The sequence below is a fragment of the Hippocampus zosterae genome, chromosome 14, assembly GCF_025434085.1.
Source record: "Hippocampus zosterae strain Florida chromosome 14, ASM2543408v3, whole genome shotgun sequence".
Taxonomy (NCBI): domain Eukaryota; kingdom Metazoa; phylum Chordata; class Actinopteri; order Syngnathiformes; family Syngnathidae; genus Hippocampus; species Hippocampus zosterae.
In genome coordinates this window covers 15,137,890-15,156,656 of record NC_067464.1, presented here as the reverse complement: position 1 = coordinate 15,156,656, position 18,767 = coordinate 15,137,890, and the positions used below count along the sequence as shown (strand labels likewise).

At 41.9% G+C, this 18,767-nt stretch overlaps 1 protein-coding gene across 1 annotated transcript in view; it reads left to right on the top strand.

The window, feature by feature from the left end:
* Positions 1-18,767, top strand: part of setd3 (SET domain containing 3, actin histidine methyltransferase) — a 71,495-nt gene that overhangs the window by 835 nt on the left and 51,893 nt on the right. The window contains exon 2 of the mRNA XM_052085759.1: positions 15,044-15,167. Within this exon, the coding sequence (XP_051941719.1) occupies positions 15,044-15,167 (124 nt within the window). The remainder of the gene's footprint in view (positions 1-15,043; positions 15,168-18,767) is intronic.

Here is an 18,767-nt window from a genome sequence, read left to right as displayed (position 1 = left end):
TGTGTGTGTGTGTGTATATATATATATATATATATATATATATAAAAGGCACACCCACCCGCGTGCCTGGTGCCAAAAATTAATCCGGTGTTTAAGTGTACTCCCATTTCAGATGACTTCAAGTAACTTGACCTGGGGGCGATCTTGTTTATAACAAATTAAAGTTCATAACTGGCACTACCAGTGCACCAAAATCAAAGATGATAACTTGACAAGTACATGTAAATGGAATAAGAATTGATGTAAAACTACAGTGTGCATTGTTTGAAGCAATATTGTAATTAACTCCTTTGCCATTTTGTTAAACATGGAAGATAAGATTAGCCGCTCTTTATTTGTCTGATTGCATTGCTTTCAACTAATTTATTCCCACACGGGACAAGGAGCATGACCACCTGCTAGTAAGCCCAAAGACACAAGGAGGTTGTTTCTGGGAGACAATGCGGGACACTACACAGCATCATGGTATATTTATGTGGTATATTAACAGTGCCATATTCTCCTAAACATGCACTGGTGTATGCTCGTGAAGAGGGGCCAAGAAGGAAATATATATTAAATTAAATAGCTTATAGTCCAGTGGTTAGCACGTCGGCTTCACAGTGCAGAGGTACTGGGTTCGATTCCAGCTCCGGCCTCCCTGTGTGGAGTTTGCATGTTCTCCCCGGGCCCGCGTGGGTTTTCTCCGGGTGCTCCGGTTTCCTCCCACATTCCAAAAACATGCGTGGCAGGCTGATTGAACACTCTAAATTGTCCCTAGGTGCGAGTGTGAGCGTGGATGGTTGTTTGTCTCTGTGTGCCCTGTGATTGGCTGGCAACCAATTCAGGGTGTCCCCCGCCTACTGCCCGGAGACAGCTGGGATAGGCTCCAGCACCCCCCGCGACCCTAGTGAGGATCAAGCGGTACGGAAGATGAATGAATGAATGAATGAGCTTATTATAAAAAGTGAAACTAGGGTTCACGACTCTCGTGTTTCTTAACCTTTATTGAGTGCATATTTCAAATTGGAAAAAAATCTCACGGCACACCACTGAGCAAAATGATTCACAAAAAAAGGCTGCACAGGTTAACTATGTCACTTTGCTGTCCAGGGGAAGAGCATTTTATGATTGTTTTACAGTAGGTGGTTGGCATAGGTAAATTTTAAAAAAGCTATTATTACAAAATACATTTTTCATCCAAATAATTGATTTTTGATAATTTCCCACGGCGCATTTGATGTTCTCTCAAGGCACAAAAATGGGCCATGACACACCCATTGAGAATCAGTGCACCGCGTCTCAATGACCGTGTGTCGTTTGACATCACATTCCTATCCATGTCCGATTGAAAACTACGTTTTGCAACTGTTAGAAAAAACCTTTTGAGTACCCCCCTCGGCCCGTTACCCACAAATACTGACTTTCCGAATGTTTCCTGTACGCACATCTTTTTAGTCAGTGGCTCACTAAATTAAGTTTCTTTCTCCATATTCGACTTCATAAAAGTGCACACTCATGTAGAAGGGTGTCTGACTTGTCTACCTTTTCAGCACGTGTGTGCGGTATCACGACAACAACAAAAAGTTGTTGACAGTAACCTCTTACGACAGTCAACTGTTCAACTGAGGGGTCGGTGTGGCTACAGCGCTGTGCGCCAACTGTTAAATATTAATTTGGTTGCCTCGGGCTTGGGGTGATATCGTGACCGAGTTTGGTACTGTAGCAAGCATTGATTTTGTGGGACACGGCCTCAATTTCCGGGATGCGTGGATTGAGCTTCAAACGCTGTAAGAGCATGTGCTACGTAGGACAGTTGGTCACCCAAGAACAACACGTCAAAACGAGTGTACCGGGAAAATATTTTCTGCAACATTCAAAGGCTATGTTCACACTGCAAATTATTATTATTTTTTTTGGGCTCAATCCCCTATGAGCCTCAGTTTAGTTCTTGGTACTTCTAACAAAGTCTGGTCCACAGACCTGAGGCGCCGGGCAGGTGTGTCGGGGCGGATGAGCTCAGAGAGGTAAGGTGGCGCGAGGTCATTTAGAGATTTGAAAACAAATAAGAGGATCTTGAAAATAACTCTAAAATGTATGGGGAGCCAGTGAAGGGATGCCAGAGTAGGAGTTATGTGCTCCCTCTTACGAGTAATTATTAGGGATCAGCGACCACAGCGTGGTTAGGGTTAGTTTAATATCCATCCTTTTACTCCATTATCTAATACACTTATCCTCGTGACGGTTGCGGGCGTACTGGAGCACCTGTCTTCGGGCAGTAGTCGGGGTAAACCCTGAACTGGTTGCCAGTCAATCGCAGGGCACACATAGACAAACAACCATTCGGGTAGTTTAATGTAATCAGTTAACCTACCGTGCATGTTTTTGGAATGTGCGTGGAAATCGGAATACCCACAGAAATCCCACGCAGGCAAGTGAAGAACATGCAAATACTGTAACTCTAACTAATGGCATAAGACATACAAAAACCATTGCAGCCAAAGTTTAAGCTCAACAGAAAGTGATTTATGCATTTTCTAAAGTCTAAATCTGGCCCATTTTTGCACAATTGCAGGGGTCATACTTTTGCACCCTTGTTCTAGAGCATTCATTCATTCATTCATCTTCCGAGCCGCTTGATCCTCACTAGGGTCGCGGGGGGTGCTGGAGCCTATCCCAGCTGTCTCCGGACAGTAGGCGGGGGACACCCTGAATCGGTTGCCAGCCAATCGCAGGGCACACACAAACGAACAAACATTCGCACTCACACTCACACCTAGGGACAATTTAGAGTGTTCAATCAGCCTGCCACGCATGTTTTTGGAAAGTGGAAGAAAACCGGAGCACCCGGAGAAAACCCACGCAGGCCCAGGGAGAACATGCAAACTCCACACAGGGAGGCCGGAGCTGGAATCGAACCCGATACCTCTGCACTGTGAAGCCGACGTGCTAACCACTGGATTACCGGGCCGCTGTTCTAGAGCAGTGGTTCTTAACCTGGGTTAGATCGAACCACAGGGGTTTGGTGAATCAGTCTCACGGGTTTGACGGAGCCTCTGCCATGGAGTTTAAGACAAAGAGATTCTGGTCTCTTTCTAAACACATTGGCTAAACCCCGGTGGAAAAAAGAAAAAAAAAACACAGTACCAATGAGAGCGTCTGTCCGACATTGAGCGTTGTGTCGTCTCTACTAACTTAGCTGTTGTCTTGGCTAGGCTAGCTTAGCTGGTGTCATAGATCAAAGCTCTTTTTTGTGTATCGTCCGTTGCGTCGACGCTGATTGGTTGAAGCCAAAAGACGCGCCCGTGCGTACATGTCCCGCTGACGCACGCACAGCAGAGAGCAGCGGACTATTGACTGCTGAATCACGCTTCGCTCGAGTGGCGTCGCTACAGACGCACCCGACTCAACATGTCAATTAGTTATGACACGCACGCTAGGCCATCCCTGGCTGCAGATGATCACATGACATTGGTTGTCCAATCAGTGCTGCGGGAAATTTAGTACGCTCAGTAGTCAATGTGTGACTGTCGTGATAGTATGTCGTGTGATTAAAAAAAACAAAACAGTTTTAATACATGCTAACTATATCGAGAAATAAAAACTAAAGTGGTCGGTCGAATATGTACCACATGGACTCAGCTTCCTATCTGCATGATTTGCCATGCCAAGTTGAGCAACTGTAGTCTCACACCGGCAAAACTGAAGAACATTTTTTGAATCAGATTTTTATTTTTCAGTAATGAAGGGTTCGGTGAATGTGCATATGAATTGGTTGAGTTCGGTACCTCGAACAAGAATAAGAACCACTATTTTCGACCAGTACGCCACATTTCATGCCCCCCACTCTCTGTTGCCACTATAAATATCATTTGTCTATAAAATTGTTACTATGCGTGGCATTGTATCCTTATTAACATGAAACAAAAGAAAAAAATATAGTTTGATTTACAGCAAAGAATATTATTTAGTCTACAACAAAAAAGATTTTAAGTGCAGCAATTTGCCTGAAAAAAAATCCTTGTTTAAGCTGTAAAAAAATTACCAACAAATTGCACCATGGGATTCTGAAAACAAAAATTAAATATCAAATAACAAATTCATTTCGGCAACATTAACTCAGGAGCATCATATATAAAACAACCCCCAACCCCCCTTTTTTTTATCAGGATTGATGGCTGAGTCTGTTTTGCAGTGCAAAACTTTTCCAGTGGCTTATCAGCGTGATTTACGTGTGATGTCTTCCAGTGGAGCCTTGATTTATTTGGCTTCAAGATTCAGCTCATATTTGCTTGGAAGAGTGTTTCGGCCTTCATGATGTAGCCACACAGTTTGTGAATTTTTGTGTAACACTGTTGCAGTGAGAACATGAAGTTCGGGTCTAAACATGCACAAAAACCCAAGAAACCTTTGCACACACATCAGGGCTGGCTCAAGCATCAATATTTTATTAGTTTCATGTGCAATTAAAAAAATGTCTCATTAGTGCCCCTAGAACAGGGGTGTCCAAACTCTTTGCAAAGAGGGCCAGATTTGGTTAAGTGAAAATATGCGAGGGCCGACTATTCAGCCCGATATTCTCTGAACCATTAAGATTAAATACAAATAAACTATTTGATGATGGTTATATACTGTATATATTTATTGCAAATGGCAGACTTTATTTTTTCCAAACAAAATCGCAGACCACAAAAAAATGAAAAAAAAAACACTTGGGGAGATTACAGACATACAAGTTAATTTGCAGAATTACATATTATTGAATATTAAATGCTCACTGTAAAATAAATTCAACACAGTGATCACTGCATACTCAAAACTGTGGTTTTTAGCATCACAAAAAAACAATTAACTGAGATTTAATAATGTGCTCAACTCAGGAATTTATAAACATCTAGCCTGCACTCATGTGAAGGGATGACACTGGGATCTCGACTGCAGTATGTAGTCCAGGTCTGGCTCAAGAACAGTGGTTTTGATGTGCAAGGCGACACGCAGGTGAGAGTCACTTAGTCTCGTCCTCACGCGGCTCTTGTTAAATGTTCATAACGGAGAATGTCTTCTCGCACAAGTATGTGGAGCCAAACAAGCTCACCATTTTCTTAGCAAATGCTCGCATTGCTTGGAACCTGCCTTCATCCAGCTGGTGGTAGAAGTCGACAAGAGGGAGCTGTTGGTGCCGACGACACTTGCCGTCACACTGCAGCTCAATGAGCTCCAGCTGCAGGTGGTCTGGAGCGTCATCAGGGTCCACGGAGAAAGGAGAGGAAAGTGTGATCTCCTTTTCAATAGCTGCAAAGTCCTGAAAGCGCTGTTGAAACTCCTCAGCCAGAGAGGAGATGTCTGCTGTTTACTTTGCCATTTGCGCACTTATACAGTGCTGTCCAAAATAATAGCAATGTTATGTGACTAACCAGAACATCCCTGGTTTTTAGTATATTTCTTATTTTACATGCCAGACAAATTACCAGTTGGTGCAGTAGATTCTCAGAAAACAAGCTGTTTTCTGAACAAAAGCTGTGCAATTGGGCAAATAGTTCAAAGAGGTGTGTTAAAAAAATAGCATTCAATCTCTAAGTTCATCAATTTTGGGGAAGAAACCCCCCCCCAAAAAAGTTGTTATCAGGTGTGAATCAGGTGATTTGAGGATGATGAAGCCAGCACAGGTTGAACATGCATTTGAGGAAAATGGGTCGTTCAAGACACTGCTCCGAAGAATGGCGTTCTGTGATTAAAAAGTTTATTGGAGAGGGAAGAACCTATAAAGAGGTGCAAAAAATTGTTGGCTGTTCAGCTAAAATGATCTCCAATGCCTTAAAATGGGTAGAAAAACCACAGACACGTGGAAGAAAACGGAAGACAACTATTAAAATGGACCAGAATGGCAAAGGCTCAGCCAATGATCAGCTCCAGGATGATCAACACAGTTTTGCAGTTACCTGCAAGTGCTGTGACAGAAGACGTCTGTGTGAAGCAAATTTATTTTCAAGAATCACGCAAAGACCCTCTGTTACAAAAAAGGCATGTAAAGAAGAGGTTATAATTCGCCAAAGAACAATCAACTGGCCTCAAGAAAAACAGAGGAACATTTTGTGGACTGATGCAAGTAAAATTGTCCTTTTTGGGTCCAGGGGCCACAGACCGTTTGTGAGACGACCCCCAAACTCTGAATTAAAACCTCAGTACACATTGAAGACAATGAAGCATGGTGGTGCAAGTATCATGGTCTGGGCATGTTTCTCCTACTCTGGTGTTGGGCCCATTTATCGCATACCAGGGATCATTGATCAGTTTGTGTATGTCAAGATACTTGAAGAGGTTTTGTGGCCTTATGCTGAAGAGGACATGCCCTTGAAATAGGTGTTTCAACAAGACAATGACCCCAAACACCAGTAGACGAGCAAAGTCTTGGTTCTAAACCAATGAAATTAATGTTATGGAGTGGCCAGCCCAATCCCCAGATCTCAATCCAATCGAGAACTTGTGGGGTGATATCAAAAATGCTGTTTGTGAAGCAAAACCAAGAAATGTAAATGAATTGTGGAATGTTGTTAAGCAATCATGGAGTGAATTAACAACTGAAAGTTGCCACAAGTTGGTCGACTCTATGCCCCACAGATGTGAAGCAGTTATATAAAACCGTGGTCATGCAACTAAATATTAGGATTGCTAAATCCTACCTTTTTTTTGGAAATACACAATAGTTTTGAGTTTGTACAGTCAACAGCAGACGCTATTTTTTTGAACACACCCCCTTTGAACTATTTGCCCAATTGCACAGCCTTCGGAGCGTTCCTATTATGAATGCTGGGTCCTGTTTGTTTTCTGAGAATCTACTGCACCTACTGGTCACTTGTCTGGCATGTAACAATAAAAAATATACTAAAAACCAGGGATATTCTGGTTAGTCACATTGCACTGCTATAATTTTGAACGGCACTGTATTTTTCTGGGGCGGCCCGGTAGTCCAGTGGTTAGCACTTCGGCTTCACAGTGCGGAGGTACCGGGTTCGATTCCAGCTCCAGCCTCCCTGTGTAGAGTTTGCATGTTCTCTGGGGCTCTGTGGGTTTTCTCCGGGTGCTCCGGTTACCTCCCAAAATCATGCGTGGCAGGCTGATTGAACACTCTAAATTGTCCCTAGGTGTGAGTGTGAGCGTGGATGGTTGTTCGTTTCTGTGTGCGCCCTGTGATTGGCTGGCAACCGATTCAGGGTGTCCCCCGCCTACTGCCCGAAGACAGTTGGGATTGGCTCCAGCACCCCCCGCGACCCTAGTGAGGATCAAGCGGCTCGGATGATGAATGTATTTTTCTGTGGGAGACTGGTCATAATTTCCCGCAGAAATGGGAAATGTGTAGTACTGGGATGCTCCGGTGATAGGTGTCTTTGGAAAAGTAGTAGCTTAGTCCGAAATGCCTTGATGTGTGTACAGTTGGGTTACCAGTGCATTTTGCCCTTGAAGGCTTGTGTTCAGCGCATTCACTAAAAATCCCAAATCAGCTAGCCAAACGGGATCAGAAAGTCGTGGCATCAGTTGTCCCTTTTTTGTCATGAATTGTTCAATTTCCTCCCTAAGAGCATAGAAACGCTGCAGTGCAGACCCCGGACTGAGCCATCTTACGTCATTATGATACAAAACATCTCCGTATTCAGCCTGGATGTCAAGAAGTAACTGCTGAAACTGGCGGTGGCACAGCGCTTTGGAAGAATATAATTAATCGCTTTTATCACCCGTTTTATAACATTATCATATCTCATATGTTTAGCACAGAGAACTTCTTGGTGAATAAATACAGTGGAGTTTAATAGCTCTGCCTCCTTCTTCGCTGACTTTGTTACAGACAAGGGTTGATAATCAACTCGCCAGTCATAGCAGTTGCGCTGTCCGTAATAATCCCAGTGACTTTATTCTACTGTAGTTTCATGTGATCTACGATCGAACATACAGAAAAAAATAAATATGTTACTCTTGTTTGGTCCTTCAGACTCTGGAGGTCCAGAAGCTCTTCACTCACGTTCATGTCGTTGTCCAGCATCCGTGCTTTCATCACAGGCTAACGGAAAAAAAAGGGGTGTTCACACGGCACACATTTGCTCCGGCGCTGCAACGATGCATTTTGTTGCGATATATTTTGCACCGCAGCAAATTGTGTGGAGCGTTCACATGTACAAAGCCGCTGAGCGTGTCAGCACCGGCATAGCGTTGGTGCAGCCCCACTTGCGTTCACACGGCAGTTTCTGCGCAGCACCGGACCAAATCTTGCCTTGTGAACACCCCTAAAGTCAAGCTCAGTTCCTTTTGCTTCTAATTATCTCTTAATATCTAATGAAACGTCTTCAATTCGCCGTACCACAGCCAGGCAAATATTGGTAAACTCTTGCTTCTTCGCGGGACAAATGTTCTCGACCATTATCATTACACAGTCATTAGCAAACCTTTCGCCCTCGGTGAAAGGTTTGCAGTGCTTGGCAATCAGCGTCGCCACCTTGTAGCTTGCTTTCGTAGCATTTTCATTTGACTCGCGGGCTCTTATGAAAAAGCGCTGTTGTGCCGTTAAAATAGCTTCCAGTTGCTTCACTTTTTCACCACGTCGGTTTCCAGTTAGCTTGTTGTAGTTGGCATCTTTGGTCTGGTAGTGCCTCTTGATATTGACTTCCTTGAAAACAGCCTCAGTCTCTTGGCAACTTCGGCAGACATTTGTTTCGGATTTTGGTGAAAAAATTACTCCAATTTCCACCTGTCCTGGAAGCGGGGGCCCTCACAGTCAACTTTACGTTTTTTTGGTCGCCATGTCAGAAATGGGCTGGGCTAAAACGGTCACGCAAGGCCAAGTGTCACGGTGGCCAGGGTGCGGCCAAAAGGCTCCTGCCATCTTCTGGTGAAATGTAAAATAGTTTTTTTGTACAAATTTATTTTATACTGTGCTCAACAGTACTGGCGGGCTGCATTGTATTGATTTTATGACAGAGGCCGCGGGCCGGTAAAAGTTTGATCGCAGGGTGCATTTGGCCCCCGGGCCAGACTTTGGACACACTGCCCTAGAAGCTTTTAATAAAACTCTCCCAGTTGAATGTTTCACCTAGCTGTATATATGTTTGTGTATGTGACTGTGCAAGATCTGCAGAAATGTCTCTTGGAGCCATACACTGAACCTGACCGGAGGTTTGCCATTTTTAATTTACTTTAAAATTTTGCTTCGCCTTTACTATAAAAGCTGCTACAACTTGACCCACAAGATTGTATCTTGTCAACATTTGTTAAATATAGTCCTGAAGACATCTACAAACTTATCAGATTGGTGGCGCTACCTACTGCAGGGGGGAAATATATGTTAGAATTTTTGATTCACCCCCCCAAGCGGGTTAACCAGATTTCCTTTAATTATACGGAAGAGTATTTATGTCAGGTATGTCCAAACTTAGTCCTCAATATGTCCTGCCTGTTTTCCATGTTTCCCTGCTAAAACACCCAATTTAAATGATCAGCTCATCAGCAAGCTGAAGAAGCAAAACCGTATTTTCCGGACTATAAGTCACAGTTTTTTTCATAGTTTGGCCGGGGGTGCTACTTATACTCTGGATCGACTTATGTGTGAAATAATGAACACATTCTATCATTTGACATGTTATTTTCACATTAAATCGCAAGAGGGGGCTCTAGGCCTTCATGCTTTCCATGTTGACAAAATTACGATGAGTCTGACGTCAGTGAAGTAGAAGAGGAAGCACCGTCTCTTCTACCTCAGAAGTTGGCAAGAGTTGCTTAAAAGTGATACAGAGGATGAATATTTCATTGGATTTAGTGATTTGTAGTGACACTGATGATTTGCTGAACTTGTTAGCATGATCATTGTGCTACAGTTATCTGAATAACTCTTTAATATATAACGTGAACATACCGGGCACATTCTGAGTTCATTGTTTATGCGTCATGTAACGTTAGCATATCGTACTCTTATTCAGCCTGTTGTTTTATTTTTATTTGCCTTCAAAGATGACATGTCTGTTCTTGGTGTTGGATTTTATCACATCAATTTCCCCCCAAAATGCGATTTATACTCCAGTGCGACTTATGTATGTTTTTTTGTTTTTTATTACCGTATTTTCCGCACTAAAAGACACACTGGATTGGAGCAATGAATGGCTATTTTGTACATTTTTTTCATACATCGGACGCTTCGTATTATAAGTCGCAATCTACAATGCTTCCACTAGATGGTGCTACGCTCCTTCCATTCAACTCGAGAGGCGTCCGTTCAACTTGAGAGGCGTTCATGACCGCCTCTAAAAAACGTAAATTAACTATTACTGTACTTAAATGAAACTACGAAATTGTAAATAATTTATCAAAACAGAAAATCAAGCGAGGAAATCACAAAATAAATTCTATATCCGCCCCTACAGAATTTATTTTGTGATTTCCTCGCTTAATTTTCTTCGTGGTTTCATTAAGTAATCATTAATTAAAGTTTTTCGGAGGTGGCCATGAACGCCTCTAGGATGGAACGGAAGAAGAAAAGTCACGAAGATGGACAAAGACGTACAGTAACTGTATTTGTTGAGACTGAAAACCATTAATAAAAAAAAAAGTAAAACCACAGCTCTCCTTTTTTCAACAAATACAGGTGCGTCTTTCTCTGTGCCTTTTCTTGCGTTCAACTCGAGAGGCGTTCATGACCGCCTCTGAAAAACGCATTGGCATTTCCTTGAGCATAGCTCCAACAGAATGATCAGATGTCAGTAGTAGTTATTTATTCCTTTGTTGTGTATTCACAAATGATGAAATCACAAAATACCTGTATTTTTTGAAGCGGGGTATAGAATTTATTTTGTGATGTCCTTGCTTGCTTTTCAGTTTTGATGTATTATTTTCAAATTTTGTAGTTTCATTTAAGTGATCGTTCATTTACGTTTTTCGGAAGCGGTCTTGAACACCTCTCGAGTCGAACTGAAGAAGAGAAGACACGGAGACGGACAAAGACGTACTTGCATTTGTTGAGACTGTTTTAAAAATACAATTCCACAGCTCTCCTTTTTCCGAGCCGCAACAAAAACATATTTAATAAATCAGCGACACAGTTCACTGAACCAACAGCAAGTTATAACTATGTAAGCATGTCAGTCAGCAAGCAGTCAGGAACCATTTTGGAGTCGATATAATACCGTAATGATACTGTGAGCTTTTAAGAAAATCAAAGACTTTTAGGTGCGCCTTATCGTGCGGAAAATATGGTAATATTTTAAAATCAGCATTATCGTTGAAATTAAAATGGCTCTGTAGCGCCTTGAGTGGGTGGGAGGGGGGGGAATCCCGAAACATTTGACATAGGCCCACGAAAATTAGCAGACGTGTGTAGCACGCAGGGTTAACTACATCTACCATATTTGGTTGGAAGAGTGTTTGACTTTTTGCAAAACACTGTTGTTTTGGTAATGTGCAGTTCGATGAGAAAACAATGCTATGTTTGAGGGTCTAAAAATGGATAAATAAACATGAAACTCCACATACATCAGGCCTGGCAAATATTTTATTTGTTTATTGTTTGATTTTTTAATTTTTTTTTAAACAAAGCAGCACTGTTTTTTTTTGTTTCAACTAGATCTATTAAAATTCTATATTATATTTACCAGCGCATGACAATAGCCACCAATTTGAATTTTCTTACGAATTCAGCCCCATTTTCAACCTTTTATTGAGGTCACATTTGAAGAACTCCGTGATCTTTTTCAGACAGTCTTGAAACCCTTGGGGGGTTTTCTTTGGATATTCACGACGACAACGAAAAGCAACAACTTTTATTTCGGCGAATTTGTAGCCACGCTGTTTGAAAAGAAAAATGACACAGATTTTTATCTTCACATTTGTCAAAACATTAAATTTGCCAAACAGTTCAAGCCTGGTAAAATGATTATTTAGAGTAAAACGCCTCCAGAACGACACCTACATGGGCGAAAATACCCCCTCGTGTGAAAAAAATATTCATGCATTAACACCATTCCCACTCTCCTGCCTCCCATACAACGAAAAAAAAACCCTGTTGTGTTATACGAAATCTTTTTCTCTGCTCTTGCCTCGCTACGAGATTCACTACAACAAAGTCTATTCCAACAGCGACCTCTACTGCTTTGTTCGGAAACAGCAAGAGCACCCACCAAACAGGTTTACACACATGCGCAGTAGTCCAGGAAGTATTTGGTATTGTTAGTTTCAGACGCAGCAAGAAAGTTACATTGCTAAAATGGCTACAAACCGGACCTTTGGATGTCAATCAGCTAAGTCAAGTCAAGTCAACAGTATTTATAGAGCACTTTCGAACAGCCATCGCTGCATACAAAGTGCTGTACATGGAGCGATTTAACATACACAATAAACAGTAAGACGAATCGTAATAAAGGCGGTGGAAAGCACCAAGCAGTAAAATCAAGAACAAATCTAAGTAATGCTGAGTCGAACGGCAAAGAATACAAGTGAGTTTTGAGGAGGGCTTTAAAGATGGGCAGCGAGGAGGCTTGCCGAATGTTCAGTGGGAGGTCATTCCAGAGAGAGGGACCAGCAACAGAAAAGGCTCGATCCCCTCTGAGCCTCAGTTTAGTTCTTGGTACTTCTAACAAAGACTGGTCCACAGACCTGAGGCGCCGGGCAGGTCTGTAGGTGTGGATGAGCTCAGAGAGGTAAGGTGGCGCGAGATTATTCAGAGATTTGAAAACAAAGAGGAGGATCTTGAAAATAACTCTAAAATGAATGGGGAGCCAGTGAAGGGATGCCGGAGTGGAGACAAGAGACAAGAAGAGCTCTGATGCTGGAAGAGAGGGTAAAAGATATCAAAATGAAAGATGGAGGAAGCAAAACAAAAGACATCAAAGGCGATTGCTCTCAGACTGCAAGGGAAGCTCGGCTTCCCCTAAAATGTAAAAAAATAAGTGATCAAATATGTGTGTATGTACAATTGTGTGGACATGTCATTGACTAAATATGTGGTACAACGGGCTCAACTTTTGTTCGGAATCAGCGTCTTATTACTGGTTACGACGCGACTCTCAACAAGTTAAGTCAAGTCAACAGTATTTATAGAGCACTTTCAAACAGCCATCGCTGCATACAAAGTGCTGTACATGGAGCGATTTAACATACGCAATAAACAGTAAGACGAAATGGTAATAAAGGCGGTAGAAAGCACCAAGCAGTAAAATCATGCTGAGTCGAACGCCAAAGAATACAATTGGGTTTTGAGGAGGGCTTTAAAGATGGGCAGCGAGGAGGCTTGCCGAATGTTCAGTGGGAGGTCATTCCAGACAGAGGGACCAGCAACAAAAAAGGCTTGATCCCCTCTGAGCCTCAGTTTAGTTCTTGGTACTTCTAACAAAGACTGGTCCGCAGAACTGAGGCACCGGTCAGGTGTGTAGGGGCGGATGAGCTCAGAGAGGTAAGGTGGCGCGAGATTATTCAGAGATTTGAAAACAAAGAGGAGGATCTTGAAAATAACTCTAAAATGAATGGGGAGCCAATGAAGGGATGCCAGAGTAGGAGTTATATGCTCCCTCTTACGAGTACCAGTTAAGAGGCGAGCCGCGGCATTCTGGACCAGCTGAAGGCGCTTAATGGAGGACTGGCTGACTCCAAAGTACAGGGCATTACAGTAATCGAGCCGGGATGTGACAAAGGCATTGATTACTGTCTCAAAGTGTTCATGTGAGAGGAAAGGTTTTATTTTGGCCAGCTGTCTAAGGTCAAAGCTCTCTTCTCATTCATTCCCACAGCTTCACTGTGCTTTAAACTGTGTGGACGCTGAGCGTCGACCACGCGGACGCTGGGCGTCTCGAGAGTTCAGTGTAGATTGTCCCAATGCATTGAAACGAGATGAGTCATTGGATAAAATGCTGGTTTTGTCCCGCCCATTGGACGCTCAGCGTCTCTGTGAGTCTATGGACAGTGGGCGTTTATCGGCTGGCCAGGAAGCTCAGCTTTTCTGCATGTATTGTATTGTATTGTATGATGATTGGATGAACTGTCTCTTTTTGATTGACAGCGAAATGAACCAATCACCGATCTTATGGTGAAGGCAACCTTGTCTTTTATTTTGAAAAGGAACGGAGAGTAGAATTCACATATAAATAAACGGACACATTTTTTAATGTAGGCCGAAATTGAGCTCCCCTTCTAGACAGACCGGCATTCTGCCACTGAAAGACATTATCCAAGAAATTGATGTCAGTGAAAGTGAATGCTGATCGTAAATTTCGCAATTTTTTTCTTTCTACACAAAATAAGTGTCAAATAAGTTTATGCTCATACTTATGCACTATTGGAATAAAAATAAAGAGTACACATACATTTGTGTTTGCGTGTACACATCCGTTTGTGTGTGTGTGTGTGTGTGTGTGTGTGTGTGTGTGTGTGCGTTTACATCTGAGATCAAATTTGCTACAGTGAAAAAACCCCTGTTGTGAAAAATGTCTTGCTGCGAACATGATTTCGTTGTAGAGGAATTTCACTGTAGTTTATTTTCCTTTTTTAACATTTATTTATTTTTATTTTTTACAAAAATTTAAGTAGTGGCTCTGAGAAAGTTTTAAAGAACTGGTTGTATGTTTAAAGATTTACAAAAATTGAAGACTTGTCGAACAGGACAAGACCCACAAAAATTCTCTTGGGGCGTAATTTGCTCTGCTTTGCATTGTCGTGTTTTAAGTTGGGATGTCGCAATCACGCTTTTTGGCACCTGAGTCTTTAGTTTTAAGTTTCTGCCAATACCAAGTCTTGATCCAACTCGGTAGTTTGGAAAAATTGAGCCTCCTTTTTTCTTGTGTGACTTAAAGCGCATGTGCTGATAAGTAGCACAGATGCATGTCAAATCTATCAAAGAAATACGTATACAATTTTTGAGCATGTTTGTATTTCTTGTTGGAAGTGTCTCCTATTCCACAAGTTGTTCCACCACTTCGATTTTTGACACAACATAAAAATGTCACAATGTTGATAAGCTTGCTGTTGGTATTTGAAGTCAATTGCATTGATAGTAGTATCCTAAAATACTGATAATAAAACCGATTTTTCACCTCCCTAGTGCTGCTGTCCATCCAACACCATGGGAAAGAAAAGCCGAGCAAAGATTCAGAAGTCTGGATCAGGAGCTAGTGCCTTGCCTTCTCCCAAAGAGATGATGAACCTAATTGCCGAACTGTTGCAAAGTAGGTTTATTTTCAGGAAGCAGACAATGGTTTTGACGCAGTGTGATGTGATGCAATTGTGCCTCTGTGACTGTAAAACATCTCCATACCGACCCAAACATCCATTTTTGGAAGCAAAGGAATATGTATATTGATTACATACTTAAAAAATATCAATACTATAAAAAAATCTTTTGATGGCTTAATTGTCACCAGTAAATCCATGAATAAACTGCGTCACATTCAAAGCCGCAAGGTTCAATGTTTGGGGGAAAAAAAATAACGGCTTATAGTCCGGAAAATACGGTAAATTGTGTGCTTTTTTTTCTTTCTACAAAATCGCTCAGTAGTGCCCCTAGAAAGTTTAAATGGACCAGCCCCGGTTCTATGTTTCAACAGGATCTACAAACAAACAAAAAAGTCTCTTGGAGCCATATGCTTGACCTGACAGGAAATCCACCATTTTGAATTTCTTTCAAATTTGGACCCATTTTGGCTTTTATATACGTCACATTTTAAAGAACAACTCCTAGAGATTCTATCAGTTTGTTTTGAAACTAGCAGTGCTTTTTCTAAAAAAGTTTGAAAATATAAAATAACAGCAACTATTTTTATTTTGTTCAACACTATTACTGTGGCGACATGCTGTTTTGCTCAGAAGAGTCATGCTGATTTTGATGGTCCTCACGTTTATGATGGCAAATGAAACTTGGATGACCAACTCCAGAAATTAATTCAGAATCAAAGAACAGCCAGGAGAAGCGTCTCCACAGAAAAAAATGAAAATCGAACAAAAGATGTCCGTCTTGGTGCTTTCGTTTTATGAAAAGGCACCATCTATCCATCGGGGCAGGGACTACAGTGGCGCAGCAACATCCGGCGAATTACAAGGAAAAGATGGCCATGTTCCACTCCTACTGCAGGAAAAAGATTGCCACCAGACACAACCAGCCCAACCAAATCACCAACATGGATGAGGTGGCACTTACTTCTTAGTGAACCGCACTGTAGAGAAGAAAGGGACAATCACAGTTGCGATACGCACAACGGGGCACGAGAAGCTTTTGTGTTCTGTTGACATGGTAATAGACAGAAGCTGCCACCGATGGTGATTTTTAAGAAGACGCTGCCTAAAAAGAGGTTTCTGGCCAGAGTCATCGTGAAGGCCAATTAAGTTAGCGATTCTGTCTGCATGATTATACCGACCTTCATTAAGTAATGTCTTGGTTTGTGGCCAAAGAAAATCTATTGATCAAGGTATAATTAAAAAGGTCTAAAGAAATTGAATTAGGGGTAAAGTAATAAAATTGACTCACAGAATTACAGGAATCAAATCAGTTTTCCAAAGTATGTAGGATTTTGGATGTAACATATTTTGCTTTGGGAAAATACGTTTGATTTATATTATATTCAAAATAATGCTTTGAAGCAAACGGTGAATATAATTTGAGAAAAACAAATTTTTTACTGTATTACTATACTTTTTTTTTAGTTTAGTCCAACAAAACTTTTTTCAGTGTAGAGATCCTGTGAAAAACCAAGGATGTGCTGAAGAAGTCATTACACACGTGATATTGTTCATTATTAATACCATAACTGACCTACTACTGTGTAGAAATATGGGGAAATGTTGAGAAAACAAATACTCCCCGTTTTCAAATTACCGTATTTTCACGACTATTCGACGCACCGTACGGTTGGGCGCAGTCTCATTAATGGGTGACATTTCTGTATTTTAGACAGACCGCACTGTACCAATGGGCGCAGTTTTACAGTGGTAAAACATACGCCAGCTTAAACATACGGCATGCATGCGCGCACGCTAACACGTTAGCTTGAAGCATACGGTAGCATGCCAAGACATACAGATACAAGCTAAAAACACGTTTTTTAAAAAGGCAATGAAAGCAGAACTGAGTTCGGGTGCATTTTATTTAGCCATCGTACAATGTTCTCACGTTTTTTGATCAATCATCACCCAGAAATCCATCAAAGTCCTCATCCTCTGTATCAGAAGCATAGGACTGCACATCCCAGTTGTCATTGAACGCATCACATGCTAGTGTGAGTTGCTACGCATTGCCGAGCGGAAAGAAGGAGCAGCAACAGCAAAGTCAACATTTCTCTCGTGTGAAGCTTTCCCACATTTGAAAGTAAAGAACAGAGCGAAACATGGTGGCAGCGCGTGTGTGTGTAGAAAGAATTGAACAATTCTGCAAGTACTGTAATCCATCAAAAACGCTGCGTTCCCGTTCTCTGCTCGTTGTTGTGTATTGTGGCGTAACTCGCCCAGCGCTGCCTCTCACTCTTTGTAAAGTTGTGTTTGCCATCGATCATCCATTGTTCCCATGCCGTTCGCAACTTTACTTTGAACGCCCGGTTGATGCCGATGTCCAGCGGTTGGAGTTTTTTAGTCAAGCCTCCGGGATTAACGGCAAGCTCAGAGTTCATTTGCTTGACTTGGTTTTTCACCGCTGCTGTGAGATGGGCACGCATGCCAAAAGCATAACCGGTGGCTTTAAGTTTGAACTGAGCTTCGTAGGCGTGTCTCTTTGTCGAATTTATTTTCAGGGGTTCTTAGAAACCAAAACCGGAGTTGTTTTGCAACAATGCACATTGCCACACTCTATACAGGTGTTGGTACCTGCTTCGGGCGTCCCTTTAGCGTCCACTTACACGCCCACCCTTCACCATTGGCGGACTGCTCCCCAGCTTGCCTGTCCTCTCTCTCTCTCTCTCTCCCTCTCCATATATGTATATATACACGCCTACCCTTCCCTGATTGGCCGACTTCTTTCCCGCATGCCTGGCCACAGTCACTTCCGCCTTTTCTCTATATAAACAGCGTGTCGGCTGTCAGTCAGATTTTGGAACTCAGAGCATACAAAGGACGCTCCGCACCATAAGGCGTCCTGTCCATTTTGGAGAAAATTTAAGACTTTTAATGGCGCCTTATAGTCGTGAAAATACGGTACAAAAAAAGAGCAATTCGAATTATTTGTCTATGTAAATATATACTGTATATACAGTATACTGAACCGACAAATCCACTATTTATCAAATTAAAAACGATGAAATTTCATGACTTTAATTAAAAATTGTACAATTAATAGACAAAGTACAGAATAACCTACTCTGCCACAATACTCAGAAGCTGTTTGAAATTAGAGAGCATTGCTATAACTTAACGGATACCAGCCTTTACAAAAAATCCAAAATAAGGAAAAACATTAAGCAAAGGCGTGTTTCTGCAAGAGGTGTTCATTTGTGGAATAATTTCATAACTGTCCCGAAAAACTGTGAATCACTTGCTGTGCTCAAAAACAGTTCCAAAAGTACAACAAAACTCTACAAATCAACTATAAGTTGGTAAATTGCTTTTTTGGAATGTGTTAGATCGGAGGTCGGCAACACGCAGCTCTTCAGCGACATCTAGTGGCTCCCTAGAGCTTTATAAAAATGTTTGAAAACGGAAAAAGATTTTGATAGTAGGCTAATATAGCTCAAATTGACGGGCCCGCGTGGGTTTTCTCCGGGTGCTCCGGTTTCCTACCACATTCCAAAAACATGTATGGCAGGCTGATTGGACACTCTAAATCAGGGGTGCCTAAACTTTTTGGA